The 27207-nt window shown below is 33.9% G+C and overlaps 3 protein-coding genes and 1 long non-coding RNA gene across 11 annotated transcripts in view; 2 read left to right on the top strand and 2 right to left on the bottom strand.

Moving 5' to 3' along the window:
* si:ch211-195h23.3 overlaps positions 1-27011 on the bottom strand; it is a 35606-nt gene extending 8595 nt beyond the window's left edge. Inside the window, exons 1-9 of one of the 8 annotated variants that reach the window (XM_087238595.1) lie at positions 11715-11953; positions 11573-11638; positions 10948-11478; positions 10026-10055; positions 9445-9474; positions 2698-2778; positions 2540-2626; positions 1999-2024; positions 1848-1924 (exon numbers count right to left, since the gene is read on the bottom strand). In XM_087238595.1, the coding sequence (XP_087094721.1) occupies positions 1848-1924; positions 1999-2024; positions 2540-2626; positions 2698-2778; positions 9445-9474; positions 10026-10050 (326 nt within the window). In that variant the 5' untranslated portion in view covers positions 10051-10055; positions 10948-11478; positions 11573-11638; positions 11715-11953. 8 annotated transcript variants of the gene reach the window in all.
* Positions 1-27207, bottom strand: part of LOC147846472 (uncharacterized) — a 563173-nt gene that overhangs the window by 50399 nt on the left and 485567 nt on the right. The window lies entirely within an intron of this gene.
* Positions 4339-6611, top strand: LOC137487397 (uncharacterized). The gene is made up of 4 exons (XM_087241362.1): positions 4339-5088; positions 5337-5477; positions 5641-5738; positions 5874-6611. The coding sequence occupies exons 1-4, from the start codon at positions 4917-4919 to the stop codon at positions 6567-6569; spliced, it is 1107 nt and encodes a 368-aa protein (XP_087097488.1). The 5' UTR covers positions 4339-4916; the 3' UTR covers positions 6570-6611.
* Positions 8545-11367, top strand: LOC147837218 (uncharacterized). The gene is made up of 2 exons (XR_015478948.1): positions 8545-10236; positions 10780-11367. It is a non-coding gene; the product is annotated as an uncharacterized LOC147837218 (long non-coding RNA).

Genomic DNA, 27207 nt, shown 5'->3' with positions numbered 1-27207 from the left:
AGTATTAAAGTCTTGTCATCGATCTCAGCTGTAAGAGCAACAAATAATAACTTGACTTCTAGTTGATCATTTAGAAAAGTGGCAGAAGGTAGATTTTTCCAATGAATCATCACAATACTGCAGAAGACCTATTGGAATCTGCATGGACCCAAGATTCTCACAGAAAAGAAAAAATCATGGTTTGGGGTTACATCCAGTATGAAGGTGTGCGAGAGATCAACATCAACAACCTGAGGTATCAAGACATTTGTGCTGCCCATTACATTACAAACCACAGGAGAGGGCAAGTTCTTCAGCAGGATAGCGCTCCTTATACTTCAGCCTCCACATCAACACTCCTGAAAGCAAAGAAGGTCAAGGTACTCCAGGATTGGCCATGAAGGATTCGGATTTCTGCTTTCCAGTCCATCTCATCATGGACCAACGTTTATCCTTTTCATCATCCTGTTTCTTAGTATTTAACTGTGAATTGATTTTAATTAATGAATAAGTTAACACATTGCTTAATATTAGAATGTTCAGTGGATTTGCCAGTATCTTTATACCTATTTTCAGGAGCCAGCAAACTAGGTCAGAGGTCATGGAGATCTTGAGTGGAACTGAGGACTGGAAACAACTGTTTCTATTGTTATTTCTAGGAGTTAATACTGTCTAAAATGTCTAAAGTGATTTTGCTATAGTTTTACGGTTAAATCTTTTAAAGTGATTCTACTTTTTATTCAAGATAGACTTTGTGTAGTAAGAATATAACTGCCTGAATGTAGATTATACCAGTTTTTAACCAGTCTTGATAAAGACGGCTGACGGTACACTCAGCTTTGGATAAGAAACAGATTATACTTAAAGTGTGTGTGTTCTATTTGATTGTTGATCCGTTTCACAGGTCTGGAGTCAGCTCTAATCAGTCTAAAGGGTGTCTGACGTTTATGTTTAGATATTGTTCAAAATTGTACGCACGAACCTCACGTGGAAATGTTCCTAGTCTATCTGTGTTTTAACCAATCAGGTTAGAACACCTTTATGTATGATGCAGTTAATGACGTTATGTGAGAGTATAATTGTTATTGATTGGTGATTGTAAGCAGAGCGGCCTAGGAACTCATTGCGAGTGTTGAAGCTGGCTTCTGCAAATGAAACTGCAAACTATCTTCAGTAAACTTAATATATTTTTTAAAAATCTCTGACTCCGGCTCTTCTTCATCTACCAGACTGGTCATTCTTTGGGTTAAACTGTAAACTATCCCTACAGCCAGCCCAGTCACCAGACATGAACATTATTGAGCATGTCTGGGGTGAGATGGAGGTGGAGGAGACATTGAAGATGAATCCAAATAATTTTGATAAATCTGGGAGTCCTGCAAGAACGCTTTCTTTGCCATTCCAGATGACTTTATTAATCAGTTATTTGAGTCATTGCAGAGATGTATGGATGCAGTCCTCCAGGCTAATGAGAGTCAGACACAATATTCATTCTTTTTCCACTGCACCATGACTTATATTCTATACTGTACATTATTTTTGTTAAGTGACAAGACTTTTGTCTAAGCAGACTTTACTGTCCTAATTAAAATAATTAAAAATCAAGGCATGATCATATTTTATTTTGGTAAAATAAGCGTAATCTAGAGGTCTTTGCCTTTTATATAAGCCACTTCTGATACCAAATGATCAACTAGAAGTTATTATTTGTTGTTCCTAAAACGTGGATAGGCGACAAGACTTTTGTCAGGTTGTGTTTAAAAAAGTGTCCTATATATAGACATGAGTCATTGAAGGTTTACATTTAAAGGTAAGCAATTCAACACATTATCTTTTTACAGATTCCAAAGAACACAACTGTTCAATACCTGTATGTATTCTTGTCTTTGTACTTGTCATCTTCTTGAATAAGTTCAGGTGTGAATATTTCTGCATCATCTGAGGGCTGAAACAAAGGAAAGAATGATCTTTCTCTTTTTGATTTTATGAAAGCCAGAACACATGACAGTTGCTACTCACTGTTTGTCCTGAAGATGATTCTGCACCTAGGGAAAAAGTAAGAAACAAATTCATAAGTGACATGCATTAACAGTACAAGAAACTAGATCTCAAATATGACCTCATAACACCACTGAACTACAGAGTATATAGTCATAAACAGAATAACAGTTTATAATTTATAGTTTGTTTGTTTTTTTGTTGTTGTTTTTTTTGCTTAAAAAGTTATATTCAGACTTCTGTTGCTGAAAAAAATGAATGATTGCCAGTAATCAAATGAAGATTAAAAACTGGCTTTGGTAAATAAAAAAGCAAGGATAACAAAACAGACAGAAAGCTAAAATTTTTTTAATGCAAAGCACAGAACACCATCGGTCACCTGAGATACGAAAGCTTAATATCTACGTTTACATCATTTTGTATTGTATGGTCATTTTTGCACTCACAATGATAAAGTTATGAGTGTGATTCTCAATGTGCACCTGATCGCAGTAATGAGATTATTTAAATTTATTACATTTATTATTACATTTAAAATAAAAATTATACCATGTTTACTCACCATCCACATGCTCCAAAACAGTTTCAGTTTTTTTGGAAGCCTGTAACCTGTGAAATCTATGGCGTTTAACTGTCCTCGATCTTGTGCCTGTAAAACATGTTTATAAACTATAATTAAATTTGTATTTATATTTGTTTATAAAATCTGAGAGTACATACCCATGCTTAAGCTTCTTGGGTGCCTAAAACGTCGTTTCGAAGTGGACTCGTCATCTGAATCTGATAATGATATACGCATCCCTGAGAAAAAGTATCAAAGTGACAAATGTCATGCTACAGCATAACCAGCTACATGACAAGGATATTTGACTTAAGTTGAATTTTCGTAACTATGAATAAAATGACAGATTCTAGTCTGAAACATAGGAGTATATATATACACACACAGTTAAAGTCAGAATTATTAGCCCCCTGACCTATTTTTTTTCCCCCCAGTTTTTATTTAACGGAAAGAAGATTTTTTTTTTTTTGACACATTTCTAATCATAATAGTTTTATTAACTCATTTCTAATTACTAATTTATTTAATCTTTGCCATAATGACAGTAAATAATATTTTACTAGATATTTTTCAAGACTCTTCTATACAGTTTAAAGTGACATTTAAATGCTTAACTAGGTAAATTAGGTTAACTAGACAGATTATGGTAATTAGGCAATTTAGTGTATAATGATGGTTTGTTTTGTAGACTATCGAAAAAATATATAGGCTAAAGGAGCTAATTATTTTGACCTTAAAATTGTTTGAAAAAAATTTAAACTGCTTTAATTGTAGCCAACATAAAACAAATAAGACTTTCTCCAGAAAAAAATATATATTATCAGACATACTGTAAAATTTCCTGAATGTGTTAAACATCATTTGGGAAATATTGAAAAAAGATAAGATTGGGCAAGCTACTTGAAAAAATTTTGTGAGGTAAGCTAAAATGTAGTTTAACTACACTAAAAGCTACCCCCTGGGAAATGTAGCAAGCTAAGCTAAAAGCTACAAGGCAAAAGTAGCTTAGCTACATCCAAGCTATTTTTGCAATTTTTATTTTTAAATTGAAGCAACCTAAATCCAAGTCTATATTTTAGTGATTAATAAAACTGACAATGAAACATATGAGGCAGAACAGTTCAGTTATTTACTGTAAATAATATGCTGAACTAAACAGAAACAAATTATAATATATAACAGCTAAAACAAAAAATCCACATTTAAAATACTATAGTAAAGGGAACTATTTTGGTTATATATATTATATATTTATATTATATTATATATAAGTTATTAAAATATAAGTTATTGCATCTTAACATGTACTTCTTCTCAAGGTATGGTGACGAGGAATCCTGCTTCAGATATAACTCCTCTCCCTCAGTCATCTTTCCATCAAGCAAGTTTCGGTTGGCGAAATCGCCAAGAAAAATTCCTCATTCTAGCCATCATATGGTTTTAATTTCACTGGCTACACACCGGCCTCACAGCTCCATGAATATCGGTGCGGTCACTTATTGATCCGCGATCGGTAAATGTAGCTTCTGTGGACGCTACTGCGCTACTTGACTAATAAAATAACGCCAAGCTACTGAGCAATGTAGTTAAGCTAGTAGCGTCACTACTTGTGTGTGTGTGTGTGTGTGTGTGTGTGTGTGTGTGTGTGTGTGTGTGTGTGTGTGTGTGTGTATATATATATATATATATATATATATATATATATATATATATATTTTTTTTTATATATATATATATATATATATATATATATATATATATATATATATATATATATGTGTGTGTGTGTGTGTGTGTGTGTGAATTTCTGAACTATTTATAAATAAATACGCAAATAAATATATGAATTTGTGGATTTATTTATTTATTTAGTGTTTTAATGATGCAGGAATCTGTGGATTTATTTACTTATTTTTGTATTTATTTGCATATTTATTTATTTATTTGTTTCTGCAGGTTTTATCCATAAGCTTTGGTAACAATTTGCAGACATTTGAATTTCACAGGAGGGCTTAACAATTTGTCTTCAATTGCATCTCCATTTAATTAATTGAACATATAAATTGCATTTAAAACAGCTTTTGTTGCATATCATTTAGATTTATTGAGCTAATCATTTAGATTTTATGTAATATGAAAGTCCCATTAAGTGTATTCTATAGTGTTTGGTAATATGCATTTATCCTCAGTCATTTCAATTTTAAAAGTAAACATTGAGGCAGGGATCACTTTTAGAACATTTAGAATCTCATGATGTGTACAACATTTAGAATCTCCACATCACACCAGATAACCTGCAGCACAAACACAATTCACTTTGTTGGTTTACAGTAGCAAGAACGATCGCTGATTCTGTCCGACTGAACAAACTGTCTATATGAAGAAAGACGAACTGAGTTTGGAAAATACCAGTACAACTGTGATGGAGAAGCCAAAGAAAAACCGGCTCTTAAAACTGCCCTCTTTCCTAAAAGCTTCCAAGAAAAACAAGAACTTCCGAAGTCAGAAAGAGACACAGCTCAAGCAAACGCCTGAAATTGGCAATGATTGTAAGTCATATTTATATTGTGAAATAAAGTTCCAAAAAAATGGTATGGGTGCATCCCTAACAGATATATTACAGATACCATGATTAAGCTATGGTAAATGTAGCAAAACCAAAGTGAATTTGTTGTGATAAAGGCTTAGCTACAATAATCAGTGCCTTTTTTGTTTTGGTTAAATCTGTTGTAAAACTATGGTAAATGTTCATAAGGAATGATCTAAACATTGTGTAAACTATCATTTCTCTTAATAGATGAGGTGGAGGAGGTTGAAGGAATGACACAGAGGAAAAAGAGTAAAGTGGCAAATTTCCTCAAAGCTGCCAGAAGACTCTTCAGGATGTCCTGCTTTGGTCAGACTGAGGAGCAGCTCTCTGTCTCTGCAGACTCTGATGGTAAATAATCATATTAATTGCTAGATTTTTTAAATCTTTGACGTTATGATGACCTATGATGTGAAGAATAATTTGTATTTTGAATTCCCCTTCACCCAAGTTTAACATCGCCTTGAGAATGACTGTGTAAACTGTGTAACTGCAATCATTCCTCTTTTGATAGACGACATTCTATGCCCATCTGGGTCTGTCCAGAGTCTGGAGGTTGCTTGTGTCATCATTCATAATCATGAAGCGAGTTGTGTGAATGACAACCTAAAGGTGAGGATATAAAGATGACCAACTGTTTTAATGCATGTTCTCCTGATGCTTTACATCAAAAGTCTGTTTAGGATCATTGATAGAAATGACATCTGCGCACATGTGAACTGACTTAACTTTGGTTTTGTTCTGCAGCTGGATGAGAAAGATGACGTGAAGACACATAACACAGAGTGTGTCAAAAAAGAGGAGGAGGTGGAGGAGATGGGAATGAATGAAGAGAAGGAAAATGAGGAAAAGATTAAGAAGAGGAGGAGAAAGAGAAATACACAGATAAAAGAGGAAGAGGAGAAGGAAGAGGAGGAGGTGGTGAAAGAAGTGATGAAAATAAAAGAGGAGAGTTTGAAAGAAAAGGAGGAGGAGGATAAGAATGAGGCAATGAAGATAAAAGAGAGGATGAATGAAAAAGAAGCAGAAGAGAAGGAACACACGAGGAAGAGAAAGAGGAGAAAGAGAAATTGCAGGATAAAAGTGGAAGAGAAGAAAGAGGAGATTGAGGGAGAGATGAAGATAAAGGAGGTGAGAATGAAAGAAAATGAAGAGAAAGAGGATAAGAAGGCGAAAGAGGAGAAGGTAAAGGAGGAGAGGATGAAAGAAAATGAAGAGAAGGAGGATAAGAATGAGAAAGAGGAGAAGGGAAAGGTAAATGAGGAGAGGATAAAAGAAAATGAAAAGGAGGATAAGAATGAAGAGGAGATGGAGGAAGAAATGGAGGAGGAGGAGGTAGAAAAGCCAAAGGAGAAGAAGAATAAGAGAAACAAGAAAAGAGACAGCAGGAAAAGCAGAAGGATGATGCGGAGGAGAAATAAAAGAAGAAGGATGAGAGGATGAATGAGAAGGAGACTGAGATGCAATAAAAATGTTTGAAAAATACTTACTGGCCTAAAATATTATTGTGCAAAAAAAAAAAAAAACAGTGCCGAGCCAAAACATTGCATTCACAACACAAAGTTTTACATAAAAAATGTGCAAAATTCGACTTGGTCTCAGATTTAATAGGGGCTGCCACAGCGAAATGAATTGCTAAATGGATGCCCTTCCAGCCGCAACCCAGTACTGGGAAACACCCATACACTTTCTCATTCACATACGAACTCATACACTACGGCCAATTTAGTTCATCCAATTCACTAATGCGTGTCTTTGAGACTTGAACCGGCGACCTTCTTGCTGTGAGCGACAGTGCTAACCACCAAACTCATTGATTCATTTTTTTTTCGGTTTAATCCCTTTATTAATCAGGGGTCACCACAGCAGAATGAACCGCCAAATTATCCAGCATATCTTTTCCGCAGCGGATGCCCTTCCAGCCGCAACCCAGCACTGGGTAACGCCCATACACTCTTGCATTGACACACACACTACGACCAATTTAGCTTATTCAATTCACCTATAGCACATGTCTTTGGACTGTAGAGCACTCAGAGGGAACCCACACAAACACAGGAAGAACATGCAAACTCCACACAGAAATGCCAACTGACACAGCCAGGACTCAAACAGGTGACCTTCTTGCTGTGAGGCGACAGTGCTAACCACCCAGCCACCATGTCACACTAATTATTAATATTACTTATTGTAGGAGCGGTATTTCATAGTTTACTGTTCAAGGTCATTTTCCTATTTTTTTGTGTTATATAATGTGTTCTCATATACTTTAAGTTACTGCTCGTGTAGTATGCTGCGATGGTATGCACGTTTTGTGACACACAAGTTATGTGTGTGATGTGCAGGAGTTGGAGAGCACAAACCATAATTCATCATTCATAGAGTCATAAACAGATGGAATCTTGTGTGGTGATCAATCAGTGTATCTTAAGTCCAATCCATATCCGTTTTCAAAAAAAAAAAATAAAAAATATTAAGAAAACTGACGTTTATCCATTTTTCATCTCCTCACAAGAAACAAAAAAAATATTTTTTTGGCTTAATTTTCTTTCTTTTTTTATTTAGGGTAGGAAAATGGATAGACGACTTGAAAATTCATTATACACATAAAGGCGGTGCTGAAACACCCATTTTCCTTAGAATGATCAACCAAATCTGAGGTCAAGACATAGGCCTCAAAATAAGATCCCTCTGTCGACCAGCACCCAGGCTTTTAATTATTATTAAGTTATATATATATATAAACTAAGTTTACATATTCTGTCATTTGATCAGTTAGCAGGCCTACATCAATAACTACATCTTTGATGCACGTGCTGTAAAGCTATAAAGTATAAATTAAATGTTAATCAAAGGTGCCAACACCAAGGCTCCAAAAATACAAATTTATTAAATTAAAAAGGCTGACATAGAGCGTGTAACGTTTCGAGCCACCCGGCTCTTCATCAGACAATATTTTTGGAGCCTTGGTGTTGCCGCCTTTGATTAACATTTAATTTGCACTTTTTGCAGTTTTGGCTGAGCACCCAATTAAGAGAGATGTGCGTGGTTTTGTACAGTTTTTTCAAGCTATAAAGTATACAAATATTATAGTTGTTGCACGTCACCCAGCTCGCAGCTCTATAATGTCTGTTAGAGAGGCACCACATGCTAATGCCCAGGAGGATTACAAATTTGTCCATTTTCATTAGTATTTTCTTTGATAATAGATCAGAGTGGCATCTGCACATACTTTAGATAAAAGATTTTTATATTTACATTTACATTTAGCAGACGCTTTTATCCAAAGTGACTTACAAATGAGGACAAGGAAGCAATTTACACAACTATAAGAGCAACAATGAATAAGTGCTGTAGGCAAGTTTCAGGTATGGAAAGTGTAAGAAGCAAAACATTAGTATTTTTTTGTTTTCTTTTTGTAATACAGTTAGCAGTAGAACCAGAGAGGCAATTGCAGATTAGGAAGGGAAGTGAAGACTAAATAGTTGAGTTTTTAGTCGTTTCTTGAAGACAGCGAGTGACTTTGCCGTTCTGATGCAGTTAGGAAGCTCATTCGACCAACTGGGCAGATTGAATGCGAGAGTTCGGGAAGGTGATTTCTTGTTAAATGATATTTGTTAAAAATAGAACCCTGAAGGAGCATATACAGGGTAAACAATACATGCCCAAGGGACTGATCTCTGTGGAACTTCACAACTGAGAGGAGTATTGAGGACTGATGGTCAATGTGCACGCTAAAACATCTATGGGTCAGATAAGAACAGAGCCACTCTAAAACTGTGCCCTGATTGAACTAGGCCCACAGCTGTGTCACCAGAACCTTGTAGTCAATCCAGTCAAATGCAGAGTGCAAGTCTAATACAACTAATGGCGAATAATTCCCAGAATCAGTTTCTGTAAAAATATCATTTGAGACTCTGAAAAGTGCAGATTCAAAACTGTGTGATGCTTTAAAACCAGATTAATATGTCTTGTGGACCAAATTTAAAGTCAGATATTTTTGTAATTGTGTCAAAACCACTTTCTCAAGAACCTTTGAGATAAAAAGTTGATTAGAAAATAGACCAAAATTAGAGAAAGAGGAAGGATTGAGGTTTAGTTTAAGATATGCTGTCACTACACAACACTCAAGACCGATAGGGAAGAGGCCAGTAGACAAACATTTGTTGATACCCAAGAGCAGAACCAGACCAAATGTATTCTTAATTTGTTTAAAGAAAGAAGATAGAATAACATCCTAAAGACAAATTAAAGGTTTTGAATTACAAACAATTTCACTGCAATATCACTACACAAGAAAATATGAGAGAGTACATACCCCTCTCGTCATCTGAATCTGATGTGCATTCTGGGAACGAAAAATCAACATGGACAAAAATTCTAGGGTTAATTTAAGCATGAAGAGGCTATGAATGAATTGTAGTCAATCATGTCAAATGCAGAACGCAAATCTAATAAAACAAATGCCAAAGAGTTTTCAGAATCACTTTCTGTAGAAATATCACTTGGCACTCTTAAAAGTACACATTCAATACTATGTAATGCTTTAAAACCAGATTAAAATTTCTCTTGGATTAAACTTCCGATTTTTGCAATTGAGTCAAAACGACTTTCTCAAGGATCTTAGAGATATAAGACAAAATGTGGATTAGAAATAGGACTTTCAGCTTAAGAGAAATACTGTAAATTAGAGAAAAAGGACAGATTGAGGTTTGTACTAAATCACGTATAAGACAGATAAGGAAGTAGACAGACATTTGTTAATAAACAATAGCAGAACAGAAGTAATGGTATTCTTAAATAGTTTCATGGAAAAATGTGGAAAAGTATCCTTAGGAGATTGAAAATTTTAAATTACTAACAATTTCAGTACATGAGAAAATATGAGAGAGTACATACCCCCCTCGTCTTCTGAATCTGACATGCATTCTGGGAAAGATAAACCAACATGGACAAAAATATTAGGGTTTATTTAAGCTTGAAGAGGCTATGAATGAATTAACAGTATTTAATCTGAAACTTTTGATAATATTAATAGTGTTGATAATATTAAGTTGATAAAATGAATAGTGTCATGATTGCCAGCGATCTATGTTGGGAAAGATCGCTGGTGAACTACAGACCTGTGACGAACTACAATTCCCTACCTTCCGCATTGCACACACTGGACTCCATTTCCATTAATCACACACAGTTGAAACCCGTTATTATGGATTGTTTGTACTATAAATACATTTTGCTTATCTGAAGTCTTTGTATGTCATGTGGCTGTTTTGTTATGTTGATGTTCCCGAGTCATATATACAGTCTTGTGAACATTGCGACGTGTTTTCCTCGCTTTTTTGTTTGTCATGTTGCCTGCTGCCTGCCTGTACTGACCAATGGCCTGTGTATTCACTACGACTCTGGATTTGCCTGCTTACATCTGTTTGCTCCTGATTGTGACTGTTGCTTGCCTGACCATTCTCAAGAAACCTGCATTTGCATCCGCACCTCCACTTCACATTACAAAAGACTCAGCCAAACATGGATCCAGCAATATGAAGATCATGCATCTCCTTCAGGAAGCCGGTCAATAGAAGAGAATGTAGGCAATTGTTGTGCGTCACAGGTCTGTAGTTCACCAGCGATCTTTTCCAACATAGATCGGTAGCAATCATGACATACAGATCCTGATGATCTTCATTACAGGTGCTATTTCCTCATTTTCCCTGTAAACAATCCTTAGATACGAATATTGATCGAAGCCATCGTGACCTACAATGAAGAGCACAGGGCTTTGGGGTTAGAGGGGTGTGTTTGATGTCTAGGGAAGTCATACCAATACTAATACTAATGATGCTGATTAGTGGGTGAGCATCTGTTGGCACTCAAAATTCAGTCCGGTCCAGTCCTCTCTGCCTCCCAAGTCTGGCACCATTCACATTGAGCTACCGAGTAAACAGTCACACCCGAATAGCGTCAACAGAGGTAATGCCCTACAGCAGTGATCACCAAACTTGTTCCTGCAGGTCCGGTGGCAGATTTTAGCTTCAACCCTAATCAAACACTTAAAACACCCAGGCAGGTGTGTTGAGGTAAGCTGGAGCTAAACCCTGCAGGGCACACACACACACACACACACACACACACACACACACACACACACACACACACACACACACACACACACACACACACACACACACACACACACACACACACACACACACACACACACACACACACACACACACACACACAGCCTTGACGCAACCGAGTCACACACAATCAGGTGCCGAGAAGGAAAGTGAAATCGCCCCTCCGTAGCACAAACGGGTCGCCAGACAGCAGCAAAACAGCAACGGGCTCTCTATAAAACAACCAGTCAATATTCATTCGCATGTTAACGTTTTAAAATCATATTTCTAGATAAAACATTTACAGACTCTCAAATAGAAACTTACCCGCAGCCCAGTCAACTGGCTCTTAACGCAAATGGTGAGCAATCCACCAATCATACATGGATGTAGCTAAAAGAATTATTTATTATTAATTAACAGCTCTAAAACTCGCCAGAAATAGCCAAAGACATAAACAGAGACATACCGTTACTTGCTGATGCGATTGCACTTCCGCAGGCCAAAGAAACAGAATTACAGGTTTTTCTAAACACTGCAGGCTTACTGCTCAACGCTCAATGCTTAACGCACATCAAAAGTTTGCACGCACTCAACACACTGCCACTATTCCATGCCAGGGATATAACGGAAGCAAAACCTCCACACTTTTAAAGGGGTGGCGAGCTTAATTTCTAACTCCATTCACCTAAACATAGTGAGGAAACCCCTCCCCCTTGGGGATCCCCCACTACACGCATACGAGTGGGAAACCCCTCCCCTTTGGGGATCGCCCCATTACAACCGCATTTTAAATAAGTAGAAAAAAACAATGGTCAGTTCTTACACAGGACATCCCACACTATATATGTACCTCACATGAAACCTTTTTACTGCAGCATTTTAAAGAGATGGGGTATTAACATAATATAAAGTACTATAAAGACCGCAATTTAAATAAGTAGAAAAAAACAATGGTCAGTTCTTACACAGGACATCCCATACTATGTGTGGACTTCACATGAAACCTTATTACTGCAGTGTTTTGAAGAAATTGTATAATATTATATTTCAAAGTGTTATAAAGACCCCCTTTTAAATAAGTAGAAAAAAATAATGGTCAGTTCTTATGCAGGACATCCCATACTATGTGTGAACTTCACATGAAACCTATTTACTGCAGCATTTTAGAGAAATGTGGTATTAACATAAAATAAAGTGCTATAAAGACCCCATTTCAAATAAGTAGAAAAAAACAATGATCAGTTCTTATACAGGACATCCCATACTATATTTGTACTTCACATGAAACCTTTTTACTGCAGCATTTTAAAGAGACGGGGTATTAACATAATATAAAATACTATAAAGACCGCATTTTAAATAAGTAGAAAAAACAATGGTCAGTTCTTACACAGGACATCCCATACTATGTGTGGACTTCACATGAAACCTTATTACTGCAGTGTTTTGGAGAAATTGTATAATATTATATTTCAAAGTGTTATAAAGACCCCAATTTAAATAAGTAGAAAAAAACAATGGTCAGTTATTATACACGACATCCCATACTATATCTGTACTTCACATGAAACCTATTTACTGCAGCATTTTAGAGAAATGGGGTATTAACATAATATAAAGTGCTATAAAGACCCCATTTCAAATAAGTATAAAAAAACAATGGTCAGTTTTTGTACAAGACATTCCATATTTTTTGTGTACATCACATAAAACATTCTTACTGCACTGTTTTGGAGAAATGAGGTATTAACATAACATAAAGTTGTATAAAAACCCCATTTCAAATAAGTAGAAAAAAACAATGGTCAGATCTTATACAGGACATGCTAATCTATGTGTGTACTTCACATGAAACCTTTTTACTGCAGCATTTTAAAGAAACGGGATATTAACATAATATAAAGTACTATAAAGACCGCATTTTAAATAAGAAGGAAAAAAAACAATTTTCAGTTGTTATACAGGACATCCCATACTATATGTGTACTTCACATGAAAACTTCTTACTGCACTGTTTTGGAGAAGCGGGGTATTAACATCATAATATAAAGTGATATAAAACCCCCATTTCAAATAAGTAGAAAAAAGAATTGTCAGTTGTTATACAGGACATCCCATACTATATGTGTACTTCACATGAAAACTTCTTACTGCACTGTTTTGGAGAAGCGGGGTATTAACATGATAATATAAAGTGATATAAAAACCCCATTTCAAATAAGTAGAAAAAACAATGGTCATTTCTTACACAGGACATCCCATACTATGTGTGGACTTCACATGAAACCTTATTACTGCAGTGTTTTGGAGAAATTGTATAATATTATATTTCAAAGTGTTATAAAGACCCCAATTTAAATAAGTAGAAAAAAACAATGGTCAGTTATTATACACGACAACCCATACTATATCTGTACTTCACATGAAACCTATTTACTGCAGCATTTTAGAGAAATGGGGTATTAACATAATATAAAGTGCTATAAAGACCCCATTTCAAATAAGTATAAAAAAAACAATGGTCAGTTTTTGTACAAGACATTCCATATTTTGTGTGTACATCACATGAAACATTCTTACTGCACTGTTTTGGAGAAATGAGGTATTAACATAACATAAAGTTGTATAAAAACCCCATTTCAAATAAGTAGAAAAAAACAATGGTCAGATCTTATACAGGACATGCTAATCTATGTGTGTTCTTCACATGAAACCTTTTTACTGCAGCATTTTAAAGAAACGGGATATTAACATAATATAAAGTACTATAAAGACCCCATTTCAAATAAGTATAAAAAAACAATGGTCAGTTTTTGTACAAGACATTCCATATTTTGTGTGTACATCACATGAAACATTCTTACTGCACTGTTTTGGAGAAATGAGGTATTAACATAACATAAAGTTGTATAAAAACCCCATTTCAAATAAGTAGAAAAAAACAATGGTCAGATCTTATACAGGACATGCTAATCTATGTGTGTTCTTCACATGAAACCTTTTTACTGCAGCATTTTAAAGAAACGGGATATTAACATAATATAAAGTACTATAAAGACCGCATTTTAAATAAGAAGGAAAAAAAACAATTGTCAGTTGTTATACAGGACATCCCATACTATATGTGTACTTCACATGAAAACTTCTTACTGCACTGTTTTGGAGAAGCGGGGTATTAACATGATAATATAAAGTGATATAAAAACCCCATTTCAAATAAGTAGAAAACACAATTGTCAGTTGTTATACAGGACATCCCATACTATATGTGTACTTCACATGAAACCTTTTTACTGCAGCATTTTGGAGAAACAGGGTATTACATAGAAAAAGTACTATAAATATCCCCTTTCAATTAAGTAGAAAAAAACAATGGTCAGATCTTATACAGGACATCCTAATCTATGTGTTTACTTCACATAAAAGCTTTTTACTGCAGCATTTTAAAGAAACAGGGTATTAACATAATATAAAGTACTATAAAGACTTTATTTTAAATAGGTAGAAAAAAACAATGGTCAGTTCTTATACAGGACATTTCATACTATGTGTGTACCTCACATTAAACCTTCTTACTGCACTGTTTTGGAGAAATGGGGTATTAATATGATTTAAATTGTTATAAGGACCCTATTTCTAATAAGTAGAAAAAAACAATGGTCAGTTCTTATATAGGACATCCCATACTCTATGTGTACTTCACATGAAACCTTTTTACTGCAGCATTTTTCAGACATGGGGTATTAACATAATATAAAGTGCTATAAAGACCCCATTTCTAATAAGTAGAAAAAAACAATAGTCAGTTCTTATACAGGACATCCCATACTATATATGTACTTCACATGAAACCTTTTTACTGCAGCATTTTAAAGAGACAAGGTATTAACATAATAAAAAATACTATAAAGACCCCATTTTTAATAAGTAGAAAAAAATAATGGTCAGTTCTTATACAGGACATCCCATACTATGTGTGAACTTCACATGAAACCTTATTACTGCAGTGTTTTGGAGAAATTGTATATTATTATATTTCAAAGTGTTACTGTATAAAGACCCCAATTTAAATAAGTAAAAAAAAACAATGGTCAGTTCTTATACAGGACATCCCATACTATATATGTACTTCACATGAAAGCTTTTTACTGCAGCATTTTAAAGAGACGGGGTATTAACATAATATAAAATACTATAAAGACCGCATTTTAAAAAAAGTAGAAAAAAACAATGGTCAGTTCTTACACAGGACATCCCATACTATATATGTACTTCACATGAAACCTTTTTACTGCAGCATTTTAAAGAGACGGGGTATTAACATAATATAAAATACTATAAAGACCGCATTTTAAATAAGTAGAAAAAAACAATGGTCAGTTCTTACACAGGACATCCCATACTATGTGTGGACTTCACATGAAACCTTATTACTGCAGTGTTTTGAAGAAATTGTATAATATTATATTTCAAAGTGTTATAAAGACCCCCTTTTAAATAAGTAGAAAAAAATAATGGTCAGTTCTTATGCAGGACATCCCATACTATGTGTGAACTTCACATGAAACCTATTTACTGCAGCATTTTAGAGAAATGTGGTATTAACATAAAATAAAGTGCTATAAAGACCCCATTTCAAATAAGTAGAAAAAAACAATGATCAGTTCTTATACAGGACATCCCATACTATATTTGTACTTCACATGAAACCTTTTTACTGCAGCATTTTAAAGAGACGGGGTATTAACATAATATAAAATACTATAAAGACCGCATTTTAAATAAGTAGAAAAAACAATGGTCAGTTCTTATACATGACATACCATACTATATCTGTACTTCACATGAAACCTATTTACTGCAGCGTTTTGGAGAAAGGGGGTATTAACATAATATAAAGCGCTATAAAGACCGCATTTCAAATAAGTAGAAAAAAACAATGGTCAGTTCTTATACAGGACATACCATACTATATGTGTACTTCACATGAAACCTTTTTACTGCAGCATTTTGGAGAAAGGGGGTATTAACATAATATTAAGTGCTTTAAAGACCCCATTTCAAATAAGTAGACAAAGACAATGATCAGTTCTTATACATGACATACCATACTATATATGTACTTCACATGAAACCTTTTTACTGCAGCATTTTGGAGAAACTGGGTATTAAGCCAATATAAAGTGCTATAAAGACCCTATTTCAAATAAGTAGAAAAAAACAATGGTCAGTTCTTATACAGGACATACCATACTATATGTGTACTTTACATGAAACCTATTTACTGCAGCATTTTGGAGAAAGGGGGTATTAACATGATATAAAGTGCTATAAAGACCCCATTTCTAATAAGAAGAAAAAAACAATAGTCAGTTCTTATACAGGACATCCCATGCTATATATGTACTTCACATGAAACCTTTTTACTGCAACATTTTAAAGAGACAGGGTATTAACATAATATAAAATACTATAAAGACCGCATTTTAAATAAGTAGAAAAATAACAATGGTCAGTTCTTATACAGCACATCCCATACTATGTGTGAACTTCACATGAAACCTTATTACTGCAGTGTTTTGGAGAAATTGTATATTATTATATTTCAAAGTGTTATAAAGACCCCAATTTAAATAAGTAGAAAAAAACAATGGTCAGTTCTTATACAGGACATCCCATACTATATCTGTACTTCACATGAAACTTATTTACTGCAGCATTTTGGAGAAATGGGGTATTAACATAATATTAAGTGCTTTAAAGACCCCATTTCAAATAAGTAGAAAAAACAATGGTCAGTTCTTATACAGGACATCCTAAACTATATATGTACTTCACATGAAACCTTTTTACTTCAGCATTTTAAATAAACGGGGCATTAACATAATATAAAGTACTATAAAGACTTCATTTTAAATAAGTAGAAAAAACAATGGTCAGTTTTTATACAGGACATCCCATACTCTTTATGTACTTCACATGAAACCTTTTTACTGCAGCAATTTAAAGAAACTGGCTATTAACATAATATAAAGTGCTATAAAGACCGCATTTCAAGTAGAAAAAAACAATTGTCAGTTCCCATACAGGACATCCCATACTATGTGTGTACTTCACATACAATCTTTTTACTGCAGCATTTTAAAGAAACGGGGTATTAACATAATATAAAGTACTATAAAGACCGCATTTTAAATAAGTAGAAAAAATAATGGTTGATTCTTATATAGGACATCCAATACTATATATGTAACTATATATATACTTCACAAGAAACCTTTTTACTGCAGCATTTTGGAGAAATGGGGTATTAACCCATTATAAAGTGCTATAAAGACCACAGTTTAAATAAGTAGAAGACAACAATAGTCAGTTCTTATACAGGATATTCCATACTATATGGGTACTTCACATGAAGCCTTTTTACTTCAGTGTTTTGGAGAAACAGGGTATTAACATATTACAAAGTGCTATAAAGACCCCATTTCAAATAAGTAGAAAAAACAATGGTCAGTTCATATATAGGACATCCCATACTATGTGTGTACTTCACATGAAACCTTTTTATTGCAGCATTTTGAAGAAATGGGGTATTAACCTATTATAAAGTGCTACAAAGACCGCATGTCAAATAAGTAGAAAAAAAATTGGTCAGTTCTTATATAGGGCATCCCATACTATATGCGTACTTCACATGAAACATTCTTACTGCAGCATTTTCGAGAAATGGGATATTAACATATTACAAAGTGCTATAAAGACCCAATTTCTAATAAGTAGAAGAAAACAATTGCCAGTTTTTATACAGGGCGTCCTATACTATACACATACTTCATGTGAAGACTTCTCACCAAATAATTTTGGAGAAATTGGGAAATAACAAAATTCAAGTGTTTTAAAGACCCCATTTTTTAGAAGTAGAATACAAAAATAGTCAGTTTTTGTAGAGGACATCTCATAAAATTTGCATACATCATATGAAGCCTTCTTACTACTACATTTTAGAGAAATGGGGCACTAACATAATATGAAGTACTATAAAGACCTCATTACTAATAAGTAGAATAAACAATAGTCAGTTGTCATACAGGATGTCCTATACTTTATGCATACTTCATGTGAAAACTTATTACTGCACCATTTTCGAGAAATTGGGTATTAAACTTATAAATTGCTTTAAAGACCCCTTTTCTAAAAAGTAGAAAAAAATAACAATGCTCAGCTCTTCCTATTGCTGAATACTCGTAGAGGACATCCCATACTGTATGCATACCTAATATGAAACCTTCTTACTGCCACTTTTTGGAGAATTGGGCCATTAACATAATATAAAGTGCTTTATGTTTTTGTACAGGACGTCCCTCACTGTATGCATAATTTACATGAAACCATCCTACTGCGGCATTTGGGTGAAATAGGTATCAACTTAAAGTACTATAAAGACCTAATTTCTAATAAGTAGAAAAAAACAACAGTCAGTTCTTGTACAGGACATCCCATACTACATGTATTTATCAGATGAAGACTTGTTACTGCAGTGTTTTGGAGAATTTGGGCATAAACATTATATAAAGTGCTTTAAATACCCAATGTCTAATAAGTAGAAACAATGGGCAGTTCACGTTCATGACATTCCATAATATATGCATACTTTACATGAAACCTTGTCACTGCAGCATTTTGGAGAAATGGAGGAATAATAACATTCAAAGTGTCATAAAGACCCAATGTCTAATAAGTAGAAGAAAACAATGGTCTGTTCTTAAAAAGGACGTCCCATACTAAAGGCGTACCTCATATGAAGACTTCTTACGGCAGCGTTTTAGAGAAAAGGGACATAATTACCTTTTAGATGGCTATCAAGATCCCATTTCTAATAAGTAAAAAAAAAAAAAAAAACGGTCAGTTCTTCAATGGACAATTCAGTGGTCAGTTAGGTTGATGGCATCATCCCAACTGTCTCAAGCTATTATTGTACTATTACAACAAAATGATATTATTGGGGATGATGAGTGGTGCTGCTCCAAATGTAGGGTACAAAGACAAAGACAAAACAAATATGTTTGGTTAATTTCATAGAGATAGTTTACCCAAAAGTGAAAATGAACGCACTATGCACTGGCAATCAAATGGTTACAAACATTTATTAGTTCCTTCTTTTGGTTGAACACAAAAGATATTTAGAATGAACTTGAAAACTGGTAACCATTGACTTCCATTTTAGAAAAAAAAACAATTACTATGGAGGTCAATAAATATAGTTCCTCAGCAGGAAGGGAACTGCAATTTTGTGTATCCCTGACACATTTGGAGTTGTGGAAAACTGTGATGTGCTGTCTGTCCTTGACACATTCATCCTGTATCAAAACTGACCATTATTTTATTCTACTCATTCGAAATGGACACTTTATAGTCATCTGAAGAGTAATAACGCCCCATTGATCCAGATCACTGCAGTAACAAGTATTCCTATGAGGTATGCATATAGTATGTGATGTCCTGTAAAAGAAATGACTATTCTTTTTTCTACTTATTAGAAATGAGGTGTTTGTAGCAATCTAAAAGGTAACAATGTCCCAATTCTCCAAAACGATGCAGTAACAAGTCTTCGTCTGAGATATGCATATAGCATTGCATGTCCTGTACGACTGATCAATGTTTTCTTCTACTTAGTAGAAATTAGGTCATTATAGAACTTGCTGCAGTAAGAAGTCTTCATATGTACAAAAACTGATGATTTTATGTACTTATTAGAAATTGGGTGTTTATATCCATCTGAAAAGTAATAATGTCCCAATTCTCCAAAAAACTGAAGTAACAAGTGTTCATGTGAAGTATGCTTATAATATAGGATGTCCTGCATAAGAGCTGACCATTGTTTACTTCTACTTACAAGAAATTGGGTCTTTGAAACACTTTAACTTATGTTAAACCTAATTTCTCAAAAACCCTGCTGTAATAAGGTTTTTATGTGAAGTACACATTTAGTATGGGAAGTCCTGTACAATAACTAATCATTGTTTTTTTATACTTTTTGGAAATGGGGTCTTTATAACATTTTGAATTATAATAATACCCAATTGTTCAGTAAAAAGGTTCCATGTGAAGTACACATATAGTATGGGATGTCATGTATAAGAACTGACATTGTTTTTTTCAACTTATTTGAATTGGGGTCTTTATAACACTTTATATTATGTTAATACCCCATTTCTCCAAAATGCTGCAGTAAATAGATTTCATGTGAAGTACAGATATAGTATGGGATGTCCTGTATAAGAACTGACCATTGTTTTTTTTCTACTTATTTAAATTGGGGTCTTTATAACACTTTGAAATATAATAATATACAATTTCTCCAAAACACTGTAGTAATAAGGTTTCATGTGAAGTTCACACATAGTATGGGATGTGCTGTATAAGAACTGACCATTGTTATTTTTCTACTTATTTAAAATGCGGTCTTTATAGTATTTTATATTATGTTAATACCCCGTCTCTTTAAAATGCTGCAGTAAAAAGGTTTCATGTGAAGTACATATATAGCATGGGATGTCCTGTATAAGAACTGATTATTGTTTTTTTCTTATTATTAGAAATGGAGTTTTTATAGCACTTTATATTATGTTATTACCCCATGTCTGAAAAATGCTGCAGTAAAAAGGTTTCATGTGAAGTACAGATATAGTATGGGATGTCCTATATAAGAACTGACCATTGTTTTTTTTCTACTTATTTAAATTGGGGTCTTTATGACACTTTGAAATATAATATTATACAATTTCTCCAAAACACTGCAGTAATAAGGTTTCATGTGAAGTCCACACATAGTATGGGATGTCCTGTGTAAGAACTGACCATTGTTTTTTTCTACTTATTTAAAATGCGGTCTTTATAGTATCTTATATTATGTTAATACCCCGTCTCTTTAAAATGCTGCAGTAAAAAGGTTTCATGTGAAGTACATATATAGTATGGGATGTCCTGTATAAGATCTGACCATTGTTTTTTTTTCTACTTATTTGAAATGGGGACTTTATAGCACTTTATTTTATGTTAATACCCCATTTAATAAAAATGCTGCAGTAAATAGGTTTCATGTGAAGTAGAGATATAGTATGGGATGTCGTGTATAATAACTGACCATTGTTTTTTTCTACTTATTTAAATTGGGGTCTTTATAACACTTTGAAATATAATATTATACAATTTCTCCAAAACACTGCAGTAATAAGGTTTCATGTGAAGTCCACACATAGTATGGGATGTCCTGTGTAAGAACTGACCATTGTTTTTTTCTACTTATTTAAAATGCGGTCTTTATAGTATCTAATATTATGTTAATACCCCGTCTCTTTAAAATGCTGCAGTAAAAAGGTTTCATGTGAAGTACATATATAGTATGGGATGTCCCGTATAAGATCTGACCATTGTTTTTTTCTACTTATTTGAAATGGGGACTTTATAGCACTTTATTTTATGTTAATACCCCATTTCATTAAAATGCTGCAGTAAATAGGTTTCATGTGAAGTAGAGATATAGTATGGAATGTCGTGTATAATAACTGACCATTGTTTTTTTTCTACTTATTTAAATTGGGGTCTTTATAACACTTTGAAATATAATATTATACAATTTCTCCAAAACACTGCAGTAATAAGGTTTCATGTGAAGTACACATATAGTATGGTATGTCCTGTATAAGAACTGACTATTCTTTTTTTCTACTTATTTGAAATGCGGTCTTTATAGCACTTTATATTAGGTTATTACCCCAATTCTCCAAAACAGTGCAGTAAAAAGTTTTTATGTGAAGTACACATAAAGTATGGGATGTCCTGAATAAGAACTGACCATTGTTTCTTTCTACTTATTGGAAATGGGGTCTTTATAGTACTTTATATTATGTTAATACCCCATTTCTCCAAAACAGTGCAGTAAGAAAGTTTCATGTCAAGTACATAGTATGGGATGTCCTATGTAAGAACTGACCATTGTTTTTTTCTACTTATTGGAAATGGGCTCTTTATAGCACTTTATCATATGTTAATACCCTGTTTCCCAAAAACGCAGCAGTAAAAATGTTTCATGTGAAGTGCACTTATAGTATGGGATGTCCTGTATAAGAACTGACCATTGTTTTTTACTACTTATTTGAAATGGGCTCTTTATATTACTTTATATTATGTTAATACCCCCTTTCTCCAAAATGCTGCAGTAAAAAGGTTTCATGTGAAGTACACATATAGTATGGTATGTCCTGTATAAGAACTAACCATTGTTTTTTTCTACTTATTTGAAATGCGGTCTTTATAGCACTTTATATTATGTTAAAACCCCCTTTCTCCAAAACGCTGCAGTAAATAGGTTTCATGTGAAGTACAGATATAGTATGGGATGTCCTTTATAAGAACTGACCATTGTCTTTTTCTACTTATTTGAAATGGGGTCTTTATAGCACTTTATATTAGGTTATTACCCCAATTCTCCAAAACAGTGCAGTAAAAAGTTTTTATGTGAAGTACACATAAAGTATGGGATGTCCTGAATAAGAACTGACCATTGTTTCTTTCTACTTATTGGAAATGGGGTCTTTATAGTACTTTATATTATGTTAATACCCCATTTCTCCAAAACAGTGCAGTAAGAAATTTTCATGTCAAGTACATAGTATGGGATGTCCTATGTAAGAACTGACCATTGTTTTTTTCTACTTATTGGAAATGGGCTCTTTATAGCACTTTATCATATGTTAATACCCTGTTTCCCAAAAACGCTGCAGTAAAAATGTTTCATGTGAAGTGCACATATAGTATGGGATGTCCTGTATAAGAACTGACCATTGTCTTTTTCTACTTATTTGAAATGGGGTCTTTATAGGACTTTATATTATATTAATACCCCCTTTCTCCAAAATGCTGCAGTAAAAAGGTTTCATGTGAAGTACACATATAGTATGGTATGTCCTGTATAAGAACTGACTATTCTTTTTTTCTACTTATATTAAATGCGGTCTTTATAGCACTTTATATTAGGTTGTTACCCCAATTCTCCAAAACAGTGCAGTAAAAAGTTTTTTTATGTGAAGTACACATAAAGTATGGGATGTCCTGAATAAGAACTGACCATTGTTTCTTTCTACTTATTAGAAATGGGGTCTTTATAGTACTTTATATTATGTTAATACCCCATTTCTCCAAAACAGTGCAGTAAGAAAGTTTCATGTCAAGTACATAGTATGGGATGTCCTATGTAAGAACTGACCATTGTTTTTTTCTACTTATTGGAAATGTGCTCATTATAGCACTTTATCATTTGTTAATACCCTGTTTCCCAAAAACGCTGCAGTAAAACTGTTTCATGTGAAGTGCACATATAGTATGGGATGTCCTGTATAAGAACTGACCATTGTTTTTTTCTACTTATTTGAAATGGGGTCTTTATAGCACTTTATTTTATGTTAATACCCCCTTTCTCCAAAATGCTGCAGTAAAAATGTTTCATGTGAAGTGCACATATAGTATGGGATGTCCTGTATAAGAACTGACCATTGTTTTTTTCTACTTATTTGAAATGGGGTCTTTATAGCACTTTATTTTACGTTAATACCCCCTTTCTTCAAAATGCTGCAGTAAAAAGGTTTCATGTGAAGTACACATATAGCATGGTATGTCCTGTATAAGAACTGACCATTGTTTTTTTCTACTTATTTAAAATAGGGTCTTTATAGCACTTTATATTGGCTTAATACCCCGTTTCTCCAAAATGCTGCAGTAAAAAGGTTTCATGTGAAGTACATATATAGTAGGGTATGTCATGTATAAGAACTGACCATTGTCTTTTTCTACTTATTTGAAATGGGGTCTTTATAGCACTTTATATTATGTTAATACCCCCTTTCTCCAAAATGCTGCAGTAAAAAGGTTTCATATGAAGTACACATATAGTACGGGATGTCCTGTATAAGAACTGACCATTGTTTATTTCTACTTATTTAAAATGGGGTCCTTATATTACTTTATACTATGTTAATTCCCCCGTGTCTTTAAAATGCTGCAGTAAAAAGCTTTCATGTGAAGTACACACAGAGATAAGGGTGTCGTGTATAAGATCTGACCATTGTTTTTCTCTACTTATTTGAAAGGGGGACTTTATAGTACTTTTTTTCTATGTTAACAACCCGTTTCTTTAAAATGCTGCAGTAAAAAGGTTTCATGTGAAGTACATATATAGTATGGGATGTCCTGTATAAGAACCGACCATTGTTTTTTTCTACTTATTTGAAGTGGGGTTTTTATATTACTTTATTGTGTTAATACCTCATTTCTCCAAAACAGTGCAGTAAGAAGGTTTCATGTAATGTACACACATAGTATGGGATGTCCTGTACTAGAACTGACCATTGTTTTTGTCTACTTATTTGAAATGAGGTCTTTATAGCACTTTATATTATTTTAATACCCCATTTCTCCAAAATGCTGCAGTAAAAAAGTTTTATGTGAAGTACAGATATAGTATGGATGTCCTGTATAAGAACTGACCATAGATTTTTTCTACCTATTTAAAATGTGGTCTTTATAGTATTTTATATTATGTTAATACCCCGTTTTTTTTAAATGCTGCAGTAAAAACGCTTCATGTGAAGTACATATATAGTATGGTATGTCCTGTATAAGAACTGTCCATTGTTTTTTTCTACTTATTAGAAATGGGGTATTTATATCACTTTATAATAGGTTAATACCTAGTTTCTCTAAAACGCTGCAGTAAAAAAGATTTCATGTGAAGTACACATATAGTATGGGATGTCCTGAATAAGAATTGACCATTGTTTCTTTCTATTTAATCGAAATGGGGTCTTTACAACACTTTATATTATGTTAATGTCCCACTTCTCCAGATTGCTGGAGTAAGAAGTGTTTATATGTAGTATGCATATTGTATGTGATGTTCTGTACAGGAACTGATCATTGTTTTTTGTCTATTTATTGAAAATTGGGTCTTCATAACACTTTGAGTAATGTTAATGCCCAATTTCTCCAAGACGCTGCAGTAACAAGTCTTTAAATGAGGTTTAGTATGGGATGTCCTGTATAAGACCTGACTATTGTTTTTTTTTTCTACATCTTTTAAATGAGCATTTTTTTTTCCAAATTGCTGCAGTAAAAAGGATTCATGTGTTGTATATATGCATATAGCATGGGACATGTAGTATCAGACCTGATCACTCTTTTATTTAACTTATTCCAAACAATGTATTTATAACACTTTAAAGACTTTTTAGCTCATTAATAGCCCATTTCTCCAAAATGCTGCAGTAAGTTATTATGAGGTATGCATAAAATATTGCATGTCCTGTCCATAGTTTTCTTCTGTTAACTTAAATGAGGTCTTTTACATGAGGTATGCATGTACATCCTGTATCAGAACCAAACTTTGTTTTTTTTTCTACTTATTTCTTTATAGCACTTTAAAGTGTGTTAATGGTACATTTCTCCAAAATGCTGCAGTAAAACAGGCTTCATATGATGTATGCTTAGTATTTGACTTCCTGCATCGATCTTGTTGTTCTATTCTATTCTACAAATAATAAGGTCTTTACATTCATCTAAAGTGTAGTAATGCCCCATATCCCATATACTGAAAGAAGCATATATTTTTAAATCCCCTTTAAATAAAACCAACATATATTTGTAACTTAAACAATGCTATGTTGGACTACTTCATGATTATTTTCACTTTCTGAGGTTAGGCACGTTGTATAAAATTGCATTCAACCTTATTAGCAATGTACTGTAGTTGGCTAGGAGAAATAAAAACGCTTTCTGGGTATTTAGAAATCGTATATTTATTCTGACCGTTTGATTGCTATAAAATCATTTGAAGCAAAAAGATAGACTTGAGGAAATTAAAGGTAAGCACAGAAACCAATTTCTTAAAATAACAACAGTCAAAAAAAGCTAATAAATTGTTTAATAAAGCATACGTGGGAGGAAAGGGGGATAAACTTATATTTCGTTGTTATCTCTCTGTTCTGGGCGAAATGTGTGCTCTGTGGAGCGCTCTCTGTGTGGCTGCTGACATTACCGTAATGATAATAATACGCGCGCACCAAAATATAAAGCGCGGCTGGCTTGACTGTGTTTTTCCGAACCGCGGCTGGCTTGACCGCAGTTGCATGCGCCCACATACACATTGATGTTCTTGACAAGAATAGCATTTGTTAACTTTTTTAAGTAAGGTGCAAATCGCCATCATGCAAGAATCATTTTGCTTTTTTGATTATACATAATTCTCGATTACATCACACAAAGCTGAAACTCTACGACACGTCTAAATAACACGTTGCCACTGCCAGTATTTTTGGAGATTGCCCAACATTTCATAAATCATTTATCAGGGGAGCCCAGGGCTGTTTCTCAATATGCATTCTTCAGCGATCTTGTTACCTCATTATTACCCAAGCATTACAATTTGTTCCCTTATACCTACACGTACGTTCTTTATACTATTATAGCGTAATGTAGCCTAAAGAAAAGTACACCGTTCACTCGAGTGACGCGGTACTTTGTGGGTTGTAAAGGAATTACCTACATTTTCTTACAGCGCGTTTATTAACGTACATCTTCTAAACTTACCGTCACTTTGCGAAGACTCCATCTATGGATCTCAATTTCAGCACGGCATGCTCATTACCAGGAACTTCGCGTGAAAATCTGCCTAGAACACACGCGCTATCGTCAATAGATTTGTTCTTGAAAGGCGGTCTTACGTAATTACTGTAGCTTTGTAGCAAGAACCAGGAAGGATGTACAATGCGAAAGATTGAGGGCGACAGCCTAACAGCAGAAAGTAGCTGAAACTCTTGCCTGTGCATAAAACCTGGGCGTAGCAGCGAGTTTAAAAAGTTTGCATTCATAATTGATTATTTTAAGGAATTACATTATTGTATAATTCC

The sequence above is a fragment of the Danio rerio genome, chromosome 2 (assembly GCF_052040795.2).
Source record: "Danio rerio strain M-AB ecotype USA chromosome 2, GRCz13ab, whole genome shotgun sequence".
NCBI lineage: Eukaryota > Metazoa > Chordata > Actinopteri > Cypriniformes > Danionidae > Danio > Danio rerio.
Note: the sequence above shows the minus strand (reverse complement) of the source record. Positions and strands in the feature narration are given on the sequence as shown.

Bases quoted from the DNA above. Each gene is read 5' to 3' on its own strand.
- LOC137487397 (XM_087241362.1), top strand. From the start codon at position 4,917: ATGAAGAAAGACGAACTGAGTTTGGAAAATACCAGTACAACTGTGATG. The intron at 5,089-5,336 runs GTAAGTCATATT...TTCTCTTAATAG, and splicing joins GCCTGAAATTGGCAATGATT to ATGAGGTGGAGGAGGTTGAA. The intron at 5,478-5,640 runs GTAAATAATCAT...CTCTTTTGATAG, and splicing joins TGTCTCTGCAGACTCTGATG to ACGACATTCTATGCCCATCT.